Source organism: Triplophysa rosa, linkage group LG4 (genome assembly GCF_024868665.1).
Source record: "Triplophysa rosa linkage group LG4, Trosa_1v2, whole genome shotgun sequence".
Lineage (NCBI taxonomy): Eukaryota > Metazoa > Chordata > Actinopteri > Cypriniformes > Nemacheilidae > Triplophysa > Triplophysa rosa.
In genome coordinates this window covers 13337496-13357049 of record NC_079893.1, presented here as the reverse complement: position 1 = coordinate 13357049, position 19554 = coordinate 13337496, and the positions used below count along the sequence as shown (strand labels likewise).

General features: G+C 38.9%; 1 protein-coding gene across 7 annotated transcripts in view; it reads left to right on the top strand.

The window, feature by feature from the left end:
* Positions 1-18892, top strand: part of trim2a (tripartite motif containing 2a) — a 40461-nt gene extending 21569 nt beyond the window's left edge. For 2 of the 7 annotated variants that reach the window (XM_057331231.1, XM_057331232.1), the window contains exons 6-12: positions 12563-13289; positions 13457-13557; positions 13663-13830; positions 13973-14141; positions 16632-16702; positions 16773-16913; positions 17063-18892. In XM_057331231.1, the coding sequence (XP_057187214.1) occupies positions 12563-13289; positions 13457-13557; positions 13663-13830; positions 13973-14141; positions 16632-16702; positions 16773-16913; positions 17063-17215 (1530 nt within the window). In that variant the 3' untranslated portion in view covers positions 17216-18892. Of the gene's footprint in view, positions 1-12562; positions 13290-13456; positions 13558-13662; positions 13831-13972; positions 14142-14229; positions 16703-16772; positions 16914-17062 lie in introns of those variants that run through there. The other 5 variants (XR_008962779.1, XM_057331230.1, XR_008962778.1 and 2 more) reach the window with 5 other exon arrangements.
* The last annotated feature ends 662 nt before the right edge of the window (positions 18893-19554 follow it).

Sequence of the window (19554 nt, the reverse complement as noted above, 5' to 3'; positions counted from 1 at the left end):
ATTTACCAATCCCTGGCTATACTTAGCAGACCTGAATCTGAGGTTAAGGGCTTGGCCCATGGTTTCTGCCCCTCCCGAATAAAGGGTTGCCTTTTTAGCGAGTTAGCCTTGGCGTTTTGGGGGATGACATTTGTTGCCACTGCTGCAGCCAAGCACTTTAGTACTTGATTGTGGCGCCATGTGTATCTCCCCTGTGTGAAGCTCTTCTTACAACCCACAAGAATATGTTTGAGGTTTGCTGGAGCTGCACATAGGTGGCAGGCTGGATCCTGTCCAAACCAAACATGTAGATTTGTTGATGAGAGCAGCACATCATATGTAGCTCTTATGATAAAACTTAGCCTGTTTGTTTCCATACTCCAAAGCTCACTCCAAGTGATTTTGCGCCGTTCAATGCCTTCCCACCTCATCCAACGGCCTTGTTGGGCTTGAGAGACCGCTCTGGCGCACCTACTTGCTTCCTCTTGACGCCAAACCTCCTCCACTCTCAGGTGACATTGTTCCTTTGGTGGCCCCAGAGTTTCAGCTTCCCAGGAAGAGCTGTATTATTGATAGGTCTGCGGTGTACCACCGTCCAAGGCTTTTGATGGGCTTTTCCGTGACCATTGGTATGGGCTCACCCTTTATACAGAACCTGTCATTGGTAAGCCTGCCCTTGACAATAGAAATGCTGCGGGATTTGCTGGGTTTGACCTCCATTTGTGCCCAACTAATGTTCTCCTGGAGCTTATCCAGCAACCGCTTTGTACATGCTTTGGTTGTTGTGATGGTTGTCATGTCATCCATGTATGCCCTGATTGGAGGTAGGCGCAACCCATTTTTCAAACGCTCTCCTCCAAGCACCCAACGCGATGCCCAGATTAATATTTTCACTGCAATTGTGAAAGCCAGTGGTGAAATTGTGCAACCTGCCATTATGCCAACCTCCAGCTGTTGCCACGTGGTGGTACTGTGCTGTGTGGTAATACAGAATTGGAGATCCTGAAAATATGCCTTAATCAGCTTTGCTACTTGCTCTGAAACGTGGAAGAAGTCAAAGGCTGTCCACAGCAGCTCATGTGGCACTGATCCAAAGGCATTGGCAAGATCTAGAAAAAACACATGCAGGTCTTTCTTCTCCTTTTTTGCCACTTGCAACTGGTGCCAGATGATGTTAGCATGTTCCAAACATCCAGAGAAACCCCCTATGCTTGCCTTCTGCACTGAAGTGTCAATGAAGTTGTTTCTCTTCATAAATCTTGAGAGTCTATTGGCCACAACGCTGAAGAAAATCTTACCTTCCACATTCAAGAGGAATATAATGCGATATATTACATACATTATACAATACATTTCCATATATTGGAAGCTGGTGCTAATATTTTTCAGTATACAATATGTGGCTATATATTGAACATATAAATATATTTAGAAACTAAGACAAAAATAAATCTAATATTCATCACATTTGATGTTTTAGTATATATTGCACATAGAAGTTCCCATATAAATGTGATTGTATATTATACACATACTGTATATGGACACATTCACAGAATGAGTTTGTGACGGTGGCTACGCCCAGGTAGTATAGTAACAATATATATATATTATTTCACCTTATGTTCGGGCGCCAGACAGCAAGAACTGCCAAATAAATTCTTCCCAGATAGCTCTATGCCACCGGTTACAGACAAAACAGATAATATATATATATAGATGAAACAAACAGAGTTAAATTCACATAATCATTTAATCATTATTTTCCCCAAAAAACAAAAAAAATAATATTGAACAACGGTCAACGCATGTGCCCATAAATAAGGAAATACTTCCGGATACAAGTGTGAGAAATACACAGTTTTCTCCACAACAGCAAATAACATTAATCAAAGTTCATGAAATGTATGGTTGCTAATATCATTCCAGATTCGTCACAGGAAAAATGGGGGTTTCTTTCCACCACAGCAGATTCAGACCGCTATTTTTCCACATTTTCACATGCAATGAAAGAAAATAAACATTAGACAAAATTCCCTGAATAAAAAAAGTATACCTTCAAAACAAACTACTGCATAGAAGGGCAAAAGCTTTTATGTTTAAAGAATAGGTGTATGTTTACGTTACTATATGTGTGTGTGTGTTTGACAGAGGTGGACGAAGTACACAACTTCCTTACTTGAGTGAAAGTACAGATACTACTGGTCAAATATTACTCCACTACAAGTAAAAGTTGTAAAGACAGATTCTTACTTGAGTAAAAGTACAGAAGTACGTGCTTTTAAAAGTACTCAAGTATTAAAAGTAAATTTCCTTTATGTCAGTTGTGCATTGTTTTATTGTCGTATACCTTATGCCTCTGAAGCAACCTACTGAATACACCGAGTAGCTCACAGTATCAGTTGTATTAAAGTAGTTCACTTCAAAATTTGCCCCCATTGACTTTCCATAGTAGTTTTTATTCCTACTATGGAAAGTCAATGGGGGCAAATTTTGCAGTGAGCAACTCCTTTAAGAGCTTCAATGTTTAGCACATATATGTTTCGTTTAGATATAATCCTGTATGATCATTTAGCCTAATTATTCCTCATTAGCCCCCTAGGCCTATATGTATTTATGAGCAGTGTTCTTATATTTTGTATATTCCCTTTACCAGTTTTAGCAGCAATTTACCAGTAAGTAGTAAGGTTCTTGTAAATAGTTAAGTGTAGAAGCCCTGTGTTTGTTGGATTTATTACCATTTGTATTACCATAAGTTAACTACAAACATAAACTATAGCTAGTATAATGAAACTATGGTATGTTTAGTTGCTGTGGTTTTACTAAAGAATTCAAATGAGATTTTTTTAATTAAATTCCTCTTTGTAGTGTGTTTGGGGTTTTATTCCAATACGATTTACCATCCCACCAATAGAATCCATCACGTACAAGTAGACAACATGTATCCATAGTACAATTCCCATTATAACCATTAAATCCATTACATTTTATGTTGTATTTTGGGCAGGGTTCTATTGTTTTTATTTCAACAAGAATACAACTATAGTTACTTCAGTAAAAACATCATTCATTTTCCAAATCGCTTTAAATGATATAGCAGCAGATCAGAAGTTAACACACACGCGTAGCTCAAGGTGTATGTGATGGTTATTTACCGTTTAGCCGTTATGCCGATCATTTTCATGACAATGTTTCTACGATCTTTGACTGATCGTAACCCACAGATGATTACACCACACTTTAACGTGCCTTTTTCGTATTTTATTCTTCTATTTGCCTTTTTAGAGCGCTATCAACGGTGTAGCAGCGCCTATACGTTTACATTAGTTTAGCGGGGAAGATCCCAGAGTTGCCAGATTTGCGTTAAAAAAATCTGCCAAATGGCCATTCAAAGCTTGCCGGAAAACCGCGAGCTTAGACAAACTGAAATACTTGGCAACAGTAAAAGGTCCTGGAAGATCGCAAGCCAGATAAATTGCGCACACAGGAAACCCCGCTGCATAGAAACCATTTTCTACTTTTGGACCTTTTTATAAATGTAGTGGAGTAAAAAGTATGATATTTGTCTTTCAAATGTAGTGAAGTTAAAGTACAAGTACTCAGAAAAAATAATACTCAAGTAAAGTACAGATACTCAAAAAGTGTACTTAAGTACAGTACTCAGGTAAATTTACTTCGTTACTGTCCACCACTGGTTTGAATGTGTGTAAGCAGAGCAGGCGGAAAATGACTGACCAGGTTAAGCAGATCGCAAGGCCTCGGATGAGTGTTTCGGGCAACAGGCGTGGACTCAACGCGAAGTCATCGGAATCATCCGTTTCTGTTGTGCCCACACGCTTAGACTGGCTTTCCTGAAAATGTTTGCAAACCGTTTCCAATGCCATTCTTCTCCGAAGCGTGTTCGAGAGCAACAAGCCAGATGCTTGCGTCACACGTCATCCTCCGTCACACACGTCATCACGCTTACGGCTACCTTTCCTGCAGTAGATCAGCCTCAGGAACAACGCCGCTAAGAGCGCTATCCTTCTCACTCTTATTCGCCACATTACTACACGCCTCTCATGACGTTTAAATTAGCGTGAGCGCGAGTAAGCGCTCTGCTACACACTCTCCCCCCCTAAAAAATACAACCCTATGGTTGTTGAGAAGGAAAGGGTTAGAAACCATGGAACTCTTCCTCTTCATCTGTGGAATCTTGGAAGATTTCAAAAAGTCACTTTTTTCCTTGTGTATCCAACTCCTCAGCAGTAGGAAAACAGGGTTTCAGGTTACATACATGAACTGTACGAACATCCTCTCCTGTAGCTTCTAAAGCTACCTGGTAATTCAGGGGTCCCAACTGCATAATCACCCGATAGGGACCTTTCCATTTCGGGGCTAGTTTGGCACTGAAATGGTGAAATGCACTGGACTGTGGAAAATTTCTTAACCATACAAGGTCCTTTTCCTTGAAGGTAAGTTCCCGTCTATTTTTGTTGTAATTTCGGAGTTGTCGTAACTGGGCTTTTTTACAGCACTCGTTCGCTCTTGCTTTTAGTTGATCCAGATGTTTCATCAGGTCATAGGAGGGTTCAGTGGGACAGAGATTGGTGCCTTGCAGCAGCTTATCCATTGGTCCATGCGACTTCCTACCAAGATGGAGCTCAGCAGGTGACATCCCAATGGTTTCTTGGACAGCTGAATTTATTGCAAACCTGAATTCTGGTAAGTGTTGATCCCATTTTTTATGGTTATCATCGATGTAGGATGAAATCATTTGCTTCAGGGTTCGATTCACTCGCTCAGTCATATTTGTCTGGGGGTGATAAGCAGTAGTCATTTTTCGAGTGACACTCCATTTTGAGCACACCTCTTTGAACACTGCTGACATAAATTGAGTTCCACGGTCTGACACAAGGATATCAGGGTCCCCCCATCGAGTTAGAATCTCTCGTTGGAGAAGATCTGCAACAGTTTGTGCTGTGGCATTCCGCATGGGAAACAACTCAACCCACTTTGAATAATAATCCACAAAAACTAGTAGATATTCATACTGGCGAGTACTACGGGGAAAGGGTCCCATAATGTCGACTCCAATCATGTGATTTGGGTGTGTGGTAGTAACTTGTTGAATCTTTCCAGCAGGTTTTCTGTTCTCACTCTTCAGTGTCTGACATTTTACACACTACTTAACATGCCGTTTCACGTCTGTCCACATACCAGGCCAGTAAGCAACATTGTATAACCTCTTATATGTTTTGTAGATTCCTACATGACCACTTAATGGATGCGAGTGATAATACTGTAGGATGGTAGGAACTAAGCTTTGAGGGACATATATTCTGTAATGGATTTGACTATTAGACAGGTGAGTGACGTAGTATAATTTGTCCTCGACTACTTCATAACTGTCCTTCAAAACGCAGTCAGTTCCTGCCATTGACTGGAAAATCTTTATGATCTTGGGATCCTTATGCTGTTCTTCCCAAAAGACATCCAGGGAAACAGGCAATTCCAAATCATCTTTGTGGGTAGTGAACAGGTAGCACTCAGGTTTGACATGCATCCGAGATAAGGCATCTGGTGCAACATTGAGTTTGCCGTTTCGATACTCAACCACAAAGTCAAATTGTTGAAGGCGAAAAGCCCAACGGATCAGACGGCTGGTTGTCCTGGTGGAATTCATCACCCACTGTAATGCCGAGTGGTCGGTGACAACGGTGAACAATTTCGGTTCCAAGTAGTGTTGCCAACGCTCTAAAGCCCAGACCACAGCGAGGCATTCCTTTTCCGTGGTGGAATAATGGGTTTCTGCCTTATTCAAGGCTCGACATCACCTCTTCATGGCTTTGTTCTTTTCGCTGTGTTAACACTGCTCCAAGCCCAGTGTCACTTGCATCTGTGTATACCACAAATGGGCATTCAAGAACTGGATGTCCCAGGATAGGTGGGGAAGTCAAACAGGCTTTTAACTGATTGAAGGCTTGCTGACACTGAGGTGTCCACTCAAATTTGCGTCCTTTTTTCTTCAAGGCATTTATGGGTTCAGCAATTTGAAAGAAATAAGGTACAAAGCGATGATACCATCCTGCTAACCCGAGAAAACGCTGAACTTCTTTTAGATTTTTGGGCACAGGATAAGTTCTAACAGCTTCCACCTTGCTGGGATCTGCTGAGATACCTTTAAACTTACTACATGTCCAAGAAAGGTTAACTCCTGAAGACAGAATTTACTCTTGTTGAGGTTGATGGTCAAACCAGCAGACTGTAAACAGTAAAGAACTGTTTGGAGGTCTTTGAAATGCTGAGTCAAAGAGGGTGAGTATATAATGATATCGTCAATATATACGAAGCAAATTTTCCCTGGTAACTCTCCCAAGACAGTTTCCATTAATCTTTGGAATGTTGCCGGAGCATTTTTCAATCCAAAGGGCATAACACTGAATTCGTACAGACCTGACGACGTGATAAAGGCAGTTTTAAATTTGCTCTCTGGGTCCATTGCTACCTGCCAATAGCCACTATTTAGATCAATGGTAGAAAATATGGCTGCACCTGAGAGGGATTCAAGGATTTCAGTTATGTTTGGTAGGGGATAAGCATCTCTTTCGGTAATGGAAATAATCTTTCGATAATCTACACAAAATCTCATGCTTCCATCTTTTTTGGGGACCAATACTACAGGTGATGCCCAAGCAGAATGTGAGGGTTCCACGATGCCATTTTCCAGCATTTCCTTTAGCTGTTCTTTTATAATGGTTTGTTTTTCAGGTGTTACAAGATATGCCCGCTGTTTAATGGGTACAGGATGAGTAGTATAGAGACGATGCTGAAGAACAGCTGTCCTTCCAAGCTGGTGAGTACAAACTTTTGGATTAGATGACAGAAGGTGTAACAATTGTTCTTTACCCTCTGGAGGTAAGTGTGCCTTGGTTGCTGCGACAGATATTAGGGTGTAGTCATCCATGGTATCTAGCACTACAAATGGTAGGTGTGGGGGAGGAATCGAACTGAATAATGATAGTGTCTGGTTTGAACTGTTGTTTTGTTGTCTCCTTTTCCACTGTTGGTTTTTTCCAATGGGAACACTGCCTTGTCCGGGTTGAAATAGATACTCTTCATGGGGTTTTGACTTGAATGAATACTTCCTGTCTGCAACATTAATCTGTATTCCACTAGCAAAAATAAAGTCTAACCCCAAAACTACAGAGTAGGCCAGGGCTTTGGAGGCGAGAATGACAGCACGGATGGGGAAAATTTTGTTGTGTAGTGTGACTTGTATATGTGTCCAACCCACAGGTACTTCGGGCCTCACCATTTGCCAAGTAGAGTGGCCCAAGGGACCAAGGATGGAGCTCATCATAAGGTTTAAACTCTTTCCACACGGTCTCATGAAGAAGAGTGTAGCTCGCTCCTGTATCTATAATGGCTTTTCCCTTCCAGGCTCCAATATTAATGGGCACCACTAGCTGTTGAGGTATGGAAACAGGCTTGTCAGGGGTAGTGGAGGTGAAAGTTTCAAACGTGGTGGGTGTCTTTAAGGGGACTGTAATAGACATAGCATTGCTAGAAGGTGGAACCCCTGATTTCTGAGAGTGATTAAAACGCTTGTTTCCAGTGGACAAGTGCTGACTGGAGTGTGTAGGCTGAAGAGTGGTATAAAGTGGACAGTTTCCAGGCGGATGTTGTCCTTTGCACCTCCAACACTGGACTGGAGGTTTTTCAACAGATCGACTAGAGGTAGGTCTTTGGGGCGAGGAGTGAGTTGAGTTGGAGGAGCGTCCTTCATAATGTATCTGATGCACACGATCCTTTTCCAGCTGGAGGCCCAATTTCACCAGCTCATCTACAGTGTTTACTCGACTACGAAGTTGACTTGCGAGGTAGGGTTTGCTGTTCTTTATGATCATTTTTACCAGATCACTGTCTGTTAGTACAGGGTTCCAGCGTTTGCAAAGGGCTCTATATGTAAAAGCAAAATCTCTAATTGATTCTATTTCTCCCTGGATTTTAGTTCGAACTCGTTCTGCCAGTTCATCTTCATAATCTTCAGAAAGAAAGGCTGAGCGGAAAGCAGTTTCAAACTCATTCCATGTGGCAATTGAAGATCGAGCAACCTCCCACCAGTCACGAGCAGTGCCATATAGAACTGTGCAGAAGGTGGCCACTATATCAGCATCATCCAAGGGGTGTAAGGCTAAAAAGTCCTGACAGCGTGCCAAGTATAATAATGGATCAGAATCATCCGATTGTCTTCCAAATGTTGGAAAAGTTAACTTCAAATGATCGATTTTAACAACAGGGGTCTGGTGCACTAGAGAGGCAGTCACTTCAGGTAGAGAAGATGATGGAGCATTAATAGATGGTAAGGATGCATCAATTTGTTGGTTTGTCATTGCCTTTTCAGAAGATTTAAAATAATCTCTCATTTCCAATTGCAGCTCTTTGAAATGGTTGCTCAGGGCTGACAGTTGAATGCTGCAATGATTAATCTTGATAACTATCTTTGGATAGTTGTTTACAGTCCTTCATAGAATGTTCTTGTGTGGCTCGAATATCCTTCTGCAACTCGAATTGAGCTTGTTCCACCAGAAAACTGACTTCTGAAATTAAGTTACTTTCACTCTGCTGGAGTTCTCCGGTCACCATCACTTTCATAGCTTTAGTCAGTTGATCGGTGCCTTTCCTCCTCACCACGTTTATATCCAGTTATCATGTTCAGAAGTTGCTGATGATTAGACTCAATTTTTGCAGTCAGGGTTGTAAGTTGACTGTCATGCAAAGTAGTAGTTTTGGTGAATTCTTGGGTAAGTTCCTTTACAGCTTTGTCCTGCTGTTTCAAGCAATCAAACAAATAATTCCAATTTCCTTGTATGTGGGAGGTGAACTGATAGATTTCTTCTCCAGGTGTGGCAAGGTACCCTGGCAGGCCATGCTGTGATGCTGAAGAGGGTGGTGAACTTCCAGAAGGGGTACAAAACTGCATAGGCTCTGGATGAAATGAAGTAGTATGAATAGTACTACCTGCTGGTGTGATATTAAAATGCACCTGAGACTTGGGATGGGGACTACTATACTGAGTGGGTGTGGTTTGTGAAGGGGGAACTCGAGATGGAGATACAACTACTCCTTGTTGCTCGGTTGACCAGATTGGAGTGGCTATATCTGGAGGATCAATGTCCACAGAAGTGGATAATGAAAGAGGGGTAGTAGCCATGTGTGTAATGTATTTGAAAATCAGTAAGCAATATGAAATGTAGGGCAAAATAAGTCTGGTATATCTGAATTTTGGGGGCAGTAGGGCACCAAAATAACAAACCAAAACAAAATAATAAACTTCCCAGTACAACAATTACAGTCAGCACAAACCCTTCAGTAAAAACAACAACTTGATATGCAGTTCCAAACAAAAATGCAGATAAAGACAAAATATTTGAAACCTTTGGGTTAAAGTTCAGTGGAAAAAAGTTCAAGTGAAAAAAAAATTCAAGTCCCTGTTCGGGCGCCACTTCTGTGACGGTGGCTACGCCCAGGTAGTATAGTAACAATATATATATATTATTTCACCTTATGTTCGGGCGCCAGACAGCAAGAACTGCCAAATAAATTCTTCCCAGATAGCTCTATGCCACCGGTTACAGACAAAACAGATAATATATATATATAGATGAAACAAACAGAGTTAAATTCACATAATCATTTAATCATTATTTTCCCCAAAAAACAAAAAAAATAATATTGAACAACGGTCAACGCATGTGCCCATAAATAAGGAAATACTTCCGGATACAAGTGTGAGAAATACACAGTTTTCTCCACAACAGCAAATAACATTAATCAAAGTTCATGAAATGTATGGTTGCTAATATCATTCCAGATTCGTCACAGGAAAAATGGGGGTTTCTTTCCACCACAGCAGATTCAGACCGCTATTTTTCCACATTTTCACATGCAATGAAAGAAAATAAACATTAGACAAAATTCCCTGAATAAAAAAAAATATACCTTCAAAACAAACTACTGCATAGAAGGGCAAAAGCTTTTATGTTTAAAGAATAGGTGTATGTTTACGTTACTATATGTGTGTGTGTGTTTGGAAATGTGTGTAAGCAGAGCAGGCGGAAAATGACTGACCAGGTTAAGCAGATCGCAAGGCCTCGGATGAGTGTTTCGGGGCAACAGGCGTGGACTCAACGCTAAGTCATCGGAATCATCCGTTTCTGTTGTGCCCACACGCTTAGACTGGCTTTCCTGAAAATGTTTGCAAACCGTTTCCAATGCCATTCTTCTCCGAAGCGTGTTCGAGAGCAACAAGCCAGATGCTTGCGTCACACGTCATCCTCCGTCACACACGTCATCACGCTTACGGCTACCTTTCCTGCAGTAGATCAGCCTCAGGAACAACGCCGCTAAGAGCGCTATCCTTCTCACTCTTATTCGCCACATTACTACACGCCTCTCATGACGTTTAAATTAGCGTGAGCGCGAGTAAGCGCTCTGCTACAAGTTAAAGCAGATTTCTAGTTCCCAGCATGCTTTGCTTCTGACTCATAAAGGAGAGTAAAATGTTTAAATGTAGATGTTATTTCATGTCTTTTTGCTGAATATTAATATAGGGAGAGATCTGTTAGTGTTTAATGTTGTATTACTTTGAAATTTAGAAGGGTTTCAAGTATGTGTAAATTTGTGGGGTTACTGTGGTGTTGAAGAGTAGAGCCTGTGGTTAGGATAACGATTGGTGAAACATCATTTAGATTATATATTACTTTATATAAAAAGTAACGGCTGTGCGCTTCTCAGTGCAGTGATTGTCTGTTCACTAAGTGCTTTAGTATGAGCAGGTGTGCTTATGCTATTGTAAACTAGCTATGTTTTAAAATATGAAACATGTATATTGAAAATGGTTGTTAAATATAAGAAATATATTTTCCATATATGTGTGTGTATATATGGCATGAGTAAATATATTATGATCAATATATTTTACACATCCAGTACCATATCTTATCACATGTACATCAATATATTATATAAAAGTGTGCTTTCCTCATTATATGTTTTGTATATAATTTGACAGCCAGGTAAACTCTTCTATAACATCAAGACTCTGAAGACAGTTGGCTCTTTGTCCACAGGTTTATTGACGTTGCAATAGAAAGGTGAAACTGAAACATACATGGGCATACTCAGCACTATGTACAGATATATAAACTCAAATATATTAAATTAAATCCCTATGTTTTTACTGTATCAGTATTTTAATAGACATGTCTAAATGTAATATATGTAATCATATTTTACCTGTAGTCAATCACTTATTTATATGAAATATGAACTTTCAAAGTCTAGGAACAGTACAACCATCAGCATATAATATTACTTTAGCACAATAGTACTGAAGATAGTAAATAACAGACTTCTAACAATAAACTTCACAAAATGTAACAATTTCACCAAATAATGATGTGCAATCGTAGATGTTGCTAAAAACAAACAATACATACCCACGATGCTACAAAGGGCATAAGATGTATGCAGATGTCACAGGATTAGCTCAGATACAATAAACATACTGCTCTCTGTGCCATGCTTGAATACTTCCTGATTAATGGTCACATGACATGACTCCTTACTGAAACCTAGGATTCTTAAAGGGGCCATGGCCAAAAAACCCCACAAAAGATCACTTTAAGAAATAAGACTAACATATTATGTGATAACGGAACAAAAAGTATATAAATGATTATAAAATTACATATACAGTATTGTGACATATAAGTAAATATATTGTAATATATTTTTCAATATATGAAAAGCAGCAATTCCTTATGTATTATTCAATATATTGTAATATATTTACACAATATATTATTTTGTATATTTTATTTTATACCATTAGGTCATTTAATATATTTTTAATTCATATATTGGGCACTCATGCACAAGTCATCTTTATCTGATATGTAATGGCTTTACAGTATATCAGTGGCTTTATATCAAATATGTATGTATGAGGTAGTGTTGTTCATTTAAAGCTGACTTTGTTTTGCAAGTTTGCATGTTTGTTCAATTTCATTTGTCTTTTATTTGCATTACATTCACATCCTAACAATCCTAAAACGAAATTCCCATAACCTAATTTTTTCAAGACTACAGGACCGTTCACTCAAAAGGCGTCTTTGCATCTAGTGCTCAGAATGAAATGTGATGCAATAACAGAAATTACAAAAATTGCCATGCCATTTTGCTACTGTAAACAAATGCTTGCAGTGCTTGCCCACTCCTGGGGCTTCTGATTGGTCCATGATTCTGGACATTGATGAGCACCACTGCGTGTCCATCTTAAAAATGTAATGCTCATGTTTGCTGTAAAGGATGCACTACGCGAGTCATGAGCGCAATGGTTAAACATGTCCATCTGGAAAAGTAGCTCAGTAGAATGGAAAACCATGTTCTGTATGAACAGCCCCTAAATACTTTTGCATGCATGAATATACTGTATGAACATGCCTTTAGCCAGAGCTGTAGTCAGGAAGTCTTGTTTGGCTTTGGCTGTTGTCCTTTTGTGCATAAATGACTGAAAGTCACTTGTGTGTCATTGCAGGTGTTGCAGATGCAGTTGGAGTCATTGCTGCAGGGGCAGGAGAGCATGCGCACCAGCTGCAGTTTTACAGAGCAGACTCTTAACCATGGCTCTGAAGCTGAAGTCCTGTTAGTGAAGAAGCAGATGAGCGAGCGTCTTGATGAGCTGGCCAATCAGGTGCTCCCACTTCAGCCAGAAGAGAACAACCAGCTGGACTTCTTGGTAGAGACCGAAGGCCTTCGTAAATCCATCCACAACCTTGGTGCTATAGTAACCACCAATGCTATCGCTGCTGAAACGGTTGCCACCGGTGATGGAATGAGACACTGTGTCGTCGGGCAGCCCACCTCTGTTACCATAACGACGAAAGACAGAGATGGCAGTCTGTGTCGGGCAGGAAACGCTTTGCTCACAGCTGACCTTTCTGCTTCTGATGGCACCATAGTGGCAGCAAGTGAAGTCATTGATCATAAAAATGGCACTTATGAGTTTGTATACATGGTACCCTGTGAGGGCCACTTTACCCTCTCCTTAAAACTGTATGATCAGCACATTAGGGGAAGTCCATTCAGCATACGTGCCAACAAATTGGCAGACATCTCCCTATCTGCAGACGGAGACAAGAGACATCTCAAATCTCCAGGAAGCAGCCATGTGAGACAGCGAGCCGTCAAGCGGCCTGCCAGCATGTATAGTAGTGGCAAACGGAAAGAAAACCCAATTGAAGATGACCTCATGTTCAGGATCGGTATGCTGAGCACACAACATTTGTGTTTATCTATTCAGTGCTTGAATCATAAGGATTATTCTGTGTGGATTAATTTACTACATGTGTATTAGGTTGAATTGAGGGTGAATTTAATATCTTGAGTCACTGCCGCTATAATTAAACTTTGTTGTTTTTTGCTCCAAAAGGAACAAAAGGCAGAAATAAGGGTGAATTTACTAATCTGCAGGGAGTGGCTGCTTCTGCTGGAAAGGTCTTAATAGCGGATAGTAACAATCAGTGTGTTCAGGTATGAAGTTCTGTGGATTACTTGACCTCAGCTGAAACAATTTCAAGAGAACAAGTGCTACATTTTATGTATTGTTTTAAAAAATGTGAATTTTATGCTTCATAGATATTTTCAAATGATGGGCACTTTAAGAGTCGCTTTGGAGTGAGAGGCCGATCCCCAGGACAGCTTCAACGGCCCACTGGTGTTGCTGTGCACCCCAATGGTGAAATCATCATTGCCGACTATGATAACAAATGGGTCAGTATGTTCTCCAGTGATGGCAAGTATAAGGTAAGGACAGTAAGACCATCAATCTTTTTTACCAGATGTGTGTAAATGTGTGTATATAACTTCATGTAAAGTTTAAGCAACTTTGTTACAGTATGTTTCATCAAGGTGAATTATTTTTTCACTTACATCCTTATTTTTCTAGACTAAAATTGGCTCAGGGAAGCTGATGGGTCCAAAGGGTGTATCAGTAGACAGAAATGGTCACATTATTGTTGTTGACAATAAAGCTTGCTGCGTCTTAATTTTTCAAGCTAATGGAAAACTTGTCTCCAAATTTGGCAACCGAGGCAACGGTGACAAGCAATTTGCAGGTATGTATCTTGATGACCATTTAACTTAACCAATTTGAGTACATGCATATTCCCATTATACATTCTTTGGTAATGTACATATTTGTAGGTATATTCATCCTCTGCAGTACAATTAAAGGAGTCATGAATTAAGACTGAATTAAGAATAAATTTTAACCCGGGCTTTTGTTATACAAGAGGGAATCGTATTCCAGCGAACATCCTTTAAGTGTCAGAACTGAAAACGCCCTTGTTACTGAAATTACAACTGTTATTGACACCAGGCCCAGTGAACGCCAGGTCCTGGAATGCACCTAATAGGTTGAACACCGCCTCCATAGAAGAATATCAACAACTACATTTCTAGCCCCGCCCACTGGTTCGTGCATGACAGTACTGAAGTAACACAAGTTGCGCGGAACCAGATAGAGCGAGCAAGCAATAAACATGCCGGTAAAGATAGCAAAATATTGTGCAGTCAGTACGTGGCTGTGGAAGAACACAGTTGCTGCATAACCTTCCTTCGGATTCTGACATTAGTAATGCGTGGTAGAAGTTTATTTTTAGAGATGTTCCAGCTCACGTGGGTAAAACATTGAGCGTTTGTTTACTTCATTTCACCGCGGATTCCTTTGTGAACAAGGCACAGGTCGAAGCTGGATTTGCGGAGAGACTAAAATTAAAAAGCAGTGCTGTGCCGTCAATATTGGTTGCGATAGGAATGGCGCAGCAATCTTATGTGAGTAAAACATTTTTGTACTATGCGTCACTATTGCTTTGTTAAAGATCGCTTGATATGCCCTGATAGCCCTATTCGCACAGGATTAGTTTTACCTGGGGGCCTCTAGTCATTTGTAATAATTGCAGAGGTTGTCTGTGATCTTAATCCCGTGCGAATTGGCCATGTCTGTAATTTGTAAAGTAAAAATTCCCCCACAAATTACCTACCATATTTTGACGAACACCGAGGTCCTGTGATAATATTAGTCCTGTGCAAATCGGCATCTCTGTGATTTGGCGGGCTCATATATCATTTTTCAAGGTTTTGTCCACCGTTTGTGTATAATGGAGGCTGTTTTGAAGTGTTTTGATATTATATCGGGTGCTGGGTCATATCCATAAGTTACCTGCCAACACTGTCGTTTTGGCCGGGAGTCTCCCGTTTGTTTATTTATCATGGAAACTCTCGTCACGTTTGAGACCCGCGATCATGTGATCTTCTGTCCGGTTCGCGATCACGGGTCTCAAATGCTGACAGGTACAGTCATATATCATTAAACATCATACAACTATAGGCAATACAAACTATACGCAAAGCCTTGCAATCAAATCTGGGAAATAAGTCAGTAAATTTGAGTAAAATCACAGGCTTCACTTATCCCGTGCGAATGCGCCACATGAAATACAGATGTGGGGAGGTCATTTCTAAATCACACGAGGCCTCCAGATAATACTAATCCTGTGCGAATAGGGCGAATGTGTAACCTAACGTTACGTGTCTAAACAAATTCACAGAAGGCTCCAACTAAGTTTACTACGCAAACTTCTATCCAATCATAGCAGTGGCCATTTACTTCCAAGTCTTCAATAAGGCACGCCCATTAAAACCGAGCGTTTGTCGAGCCAGCCTCAAAACCCGGGTAGAAAATAGCCTATTACTTATTGATTTTGATGTTTTTTAATGTAAAAACCACGCAAACGTCATAAGTAGACCTCATACAACAGTATAAAACAATAAACAAGGCCAGTTCATTCACCTTTAAGTAAATTACCCATCTTTTATGTGTATTCTGTAATGCTGCTTGTTTTCACCAAGTTGACATTCATTTAAATATAAATTTCTTAACTGAATTAGTTGCAATATTTATTTATGCACTAAGTATCAGTCTTGTAGCCTTGGCAGTGATTTATGAGCTTCTTGAGAAACTGAGACCAAAGACGCATATGGAGATTATCTTTGATGCATCAATGCTTAATGAATCAAGCATTTAATCGGGTTCTTATACACTTTAATGGACTAATGATGCACAATACCCAGATAGCACAGTTATGTCTGTAAGATGTCTGCTAAAGATCTGGAAAACATCTGCTGTGTAAAAACATCTGATAAACGTCTTAGAAAGGCAGTTTCAAATACATTCTAAATAAACATCTTACATTTATGCAATTGGCAGACGCTTTTATCCAAAGCGACTTACATTGCATTATTCTTTATATTTTTTTGTATCTGTGTAGGTCTGTAAGACATTATAAGCAAAATACATTTTGCAGATATGTAAATGCATGTAAGACATCAAATAGACATCTTCCAGATGAATGTTTTCTATCAGGGTAAGAATGTGTAGTCAGAAGTCGGTTTGTGGAATATTTCTGAAACTGCACATGAAGATATAGTAAAGTAATCTTATGAATTTACAACCAAGTCTTATTTTGTGAATCTCACATTCAGCCACTAATGATTTACAACCTACAGTATAACGTTTCTCATTATAATTTTTTTTCTTTTTATAGGACCTCATTTTGCTGCAGTCAATCAAAATAATGAAATAATTGTGACGGACTTTCATAATCATTCCGTTAAGGTAAAATGCCTTTTTGAGCATTTTCTGAAAAAAAAAATTTGTAAACATATACTGTGTTATCCATGTGCAGGTGTTTAGTCCAGAAGGGGAGTTTCTACTGAAGTTTGGGTCAAACGGGGAAGGAAATGGGCAGTTCAATGCACCCACTGGTGTTGCTGTGGATGTCAATGGCAATATCATAGTGGCTGATTGGGGCAACAGCCGAATACAGGTACTAAAAGCTGAGACCACCTTGTATACAAATGTAAAATGTTTCAACTGGAAGTGTCAATGTAAAAAAAGCCCTTAATCATTCAGATTTCAGAATCATTAATCAGTCAGAATTTAACATTTCTTTATCATCCATCTGTGAAACTCCAGGTGTTTGACAGCAGTGGATCCTTCCTGTCTTATATCAATACATCGGCAGACCCTCTGTATGGACCGCAGGGACTGGCTCTCACCTCTGATGGCCACGTTGTCGTGGCAGACTCTGGAAATCACTGTTTTAAAGTTTATCGCTATCTTCAGTAGCACTCCTATCCAGAAATGGATATTTGCACTCATTCCCTAAAGCTGCCACTTTTGTGCCAAATGGGACACTCACAGATCACAGTTGTTGTTTGTGGCCTCATTCATGACTTTTTCATTTCTTTACTTATACGTTTGCAAAACTAGACAATCCTATACTCATTGGTATCATTGGTTTTGCGGTTAAGGATTTTTATATATTAAGCTGTGTTAAGTTATGCTATGTTAAATGCATACACATGAATACAAATACAAATCAAATAGCAACACCCCAAAAAGATCAAATTTTTGTCACCTACATTGGGACAGAATATTTCTTAGGTTAAAAAAGCGACATCAGGGTTATATAATATGCCATAGTATATGCTCTTCTGACTGTACTGATCACTGTGATGCACACAATTGTGGATGCTATAATGTTTGTATAAATCCAATCATGCATGAATGTTTGTGTAATGACTTTAACTAACACATAATATGCCAGGAACAAAGCACTTAAAAATTCTAAACAAAATAGCTTATTTGTGATTTCCTTACTATTGCTGCACTATTAATTTTTTTTAAACTTTTATTGTATTTATTGAAGAAAAGTTTAATTTTTATCTCAACCAGGGCAGTTTATTTGTATTATTTACAGAAATTACTACCTTATAACCAATAATGTACCACGTGTACAGGAATACTCCACCCAAAAATGAAAATTCTGTCATCATTTACTCACCCTCAAATTGTATACATTTCTTTATACTTATGAACACAAAAAATATATATTTGGAAAAATGTTAGCAACTGACATTTCTATTGTATCATTTTTTTGTTCTGTTCAACACAAAATGAGATGTTTTGAGGAATTTAGGAAAGCAAACAGTTCTAGGGCAGCTTTGACTACCGTTTTAATTGTTCATACTATGGTAGTCAGTGGTGTCCCAGAAATATCTTTCTTTGTGTTAAACAGAACAAAGAAATGTATACAGGTTTGGAACAATGATAACAGATTGTTCATTTTTGGGTGGGGTATCCCTTTAATTCACTTGATGTCTCACTTTGTGACACACAATCTACCAATGAAAATGAGTGAAAAAAGAGCTTATAAGTAAAAAGTTACATGGTTATGAGAAGACGTGCATAAATCATTGATGTTTATGTATTTAACAGTGATTGTTTTGTGTTATTCACAAACTAAAAAAATGTGTTTGTGTTTGATACGTACAGTACATTTTCAGGTTTCCTAAAGTAAATCGTCTCTGTGTTATGTCTATTCTCTTGTATACAGCCAATGCATATTGTCTTCAAGTAATATTTACCAAATGCTTGTTTGCACAAAATTTTCATACAATACAAAATGTTACATACATTCCAAAATGAACCTCTCTCTCATACACTCACAATTTGTGCTTTTTGTGTCAATAAAGCTATTTTACTCCTTTGTTGTCATAACAAATCAATGATAATTTAATTTGCCTGTCACACATTTATTGGTGTAATTTCAAATACTGGCATAAAGACATAAAACCATCAAAAATAGGATACTGTAACAAGAATGGTTGTGGCCTGAATAGAGGGTCTATCCAAATGCAAATGTTTGTCCTGAAATATGTTTACAGTATGAAATGCAGTTTGTGTGTGGCCAAAGATATCGGAATAAAGTACATTTCTTGTAATTTAAAAACACAGCAACACTTCTGACAATGATTTTACCAAACACTGTAAATACTGATGCTGATCATGCTGCTGTCCTGCAGGATGCGACACTTCAAGCCATAATCCATAATTGAAATGCAGTGATGTTACGTAAGTGACATAAGGGCCCTTGCGTATGGGAGGCAAATCCTGCCAAATTTAAATAAATAAATTAAACAATGAAAATGAAAACCAGATTAGCAATTTCATTATACACAACTGCATGCACAATATGTGCCAAAATGAAAAATAAAATGAAATTATTTTATTTTCATTTTTACACTGACAATGCGTTGTCCCTGTCAAATTGAAAAAGAAAATACAATCGGTGATTTGACATTTCATTTTCACTAAAATCTCGAGGCAAGACTGCCAATTTGAAAATGAAAAGGCAAATGTGAAAAATAAATTGTAAAAACATTTTTTACAATGGTTTTATTAATGTTCACGCAATAATACTGACAAAATTCAAATTAAAATGTAAACTTTGATTTTCATTTTATTTTATTTTCTCTTCTCTTTTATTTCATTTTCGTTTTCGTTTTCATTTTCTTTTTCTTGTTCACCTTCATGCAAATTACATGTTAATTAGTGGGTGTGGACGAGCGTCTGCATTATCTAAATCTAAAAAAAAAATTACTGGGAACGCCCACAAAAAAAAC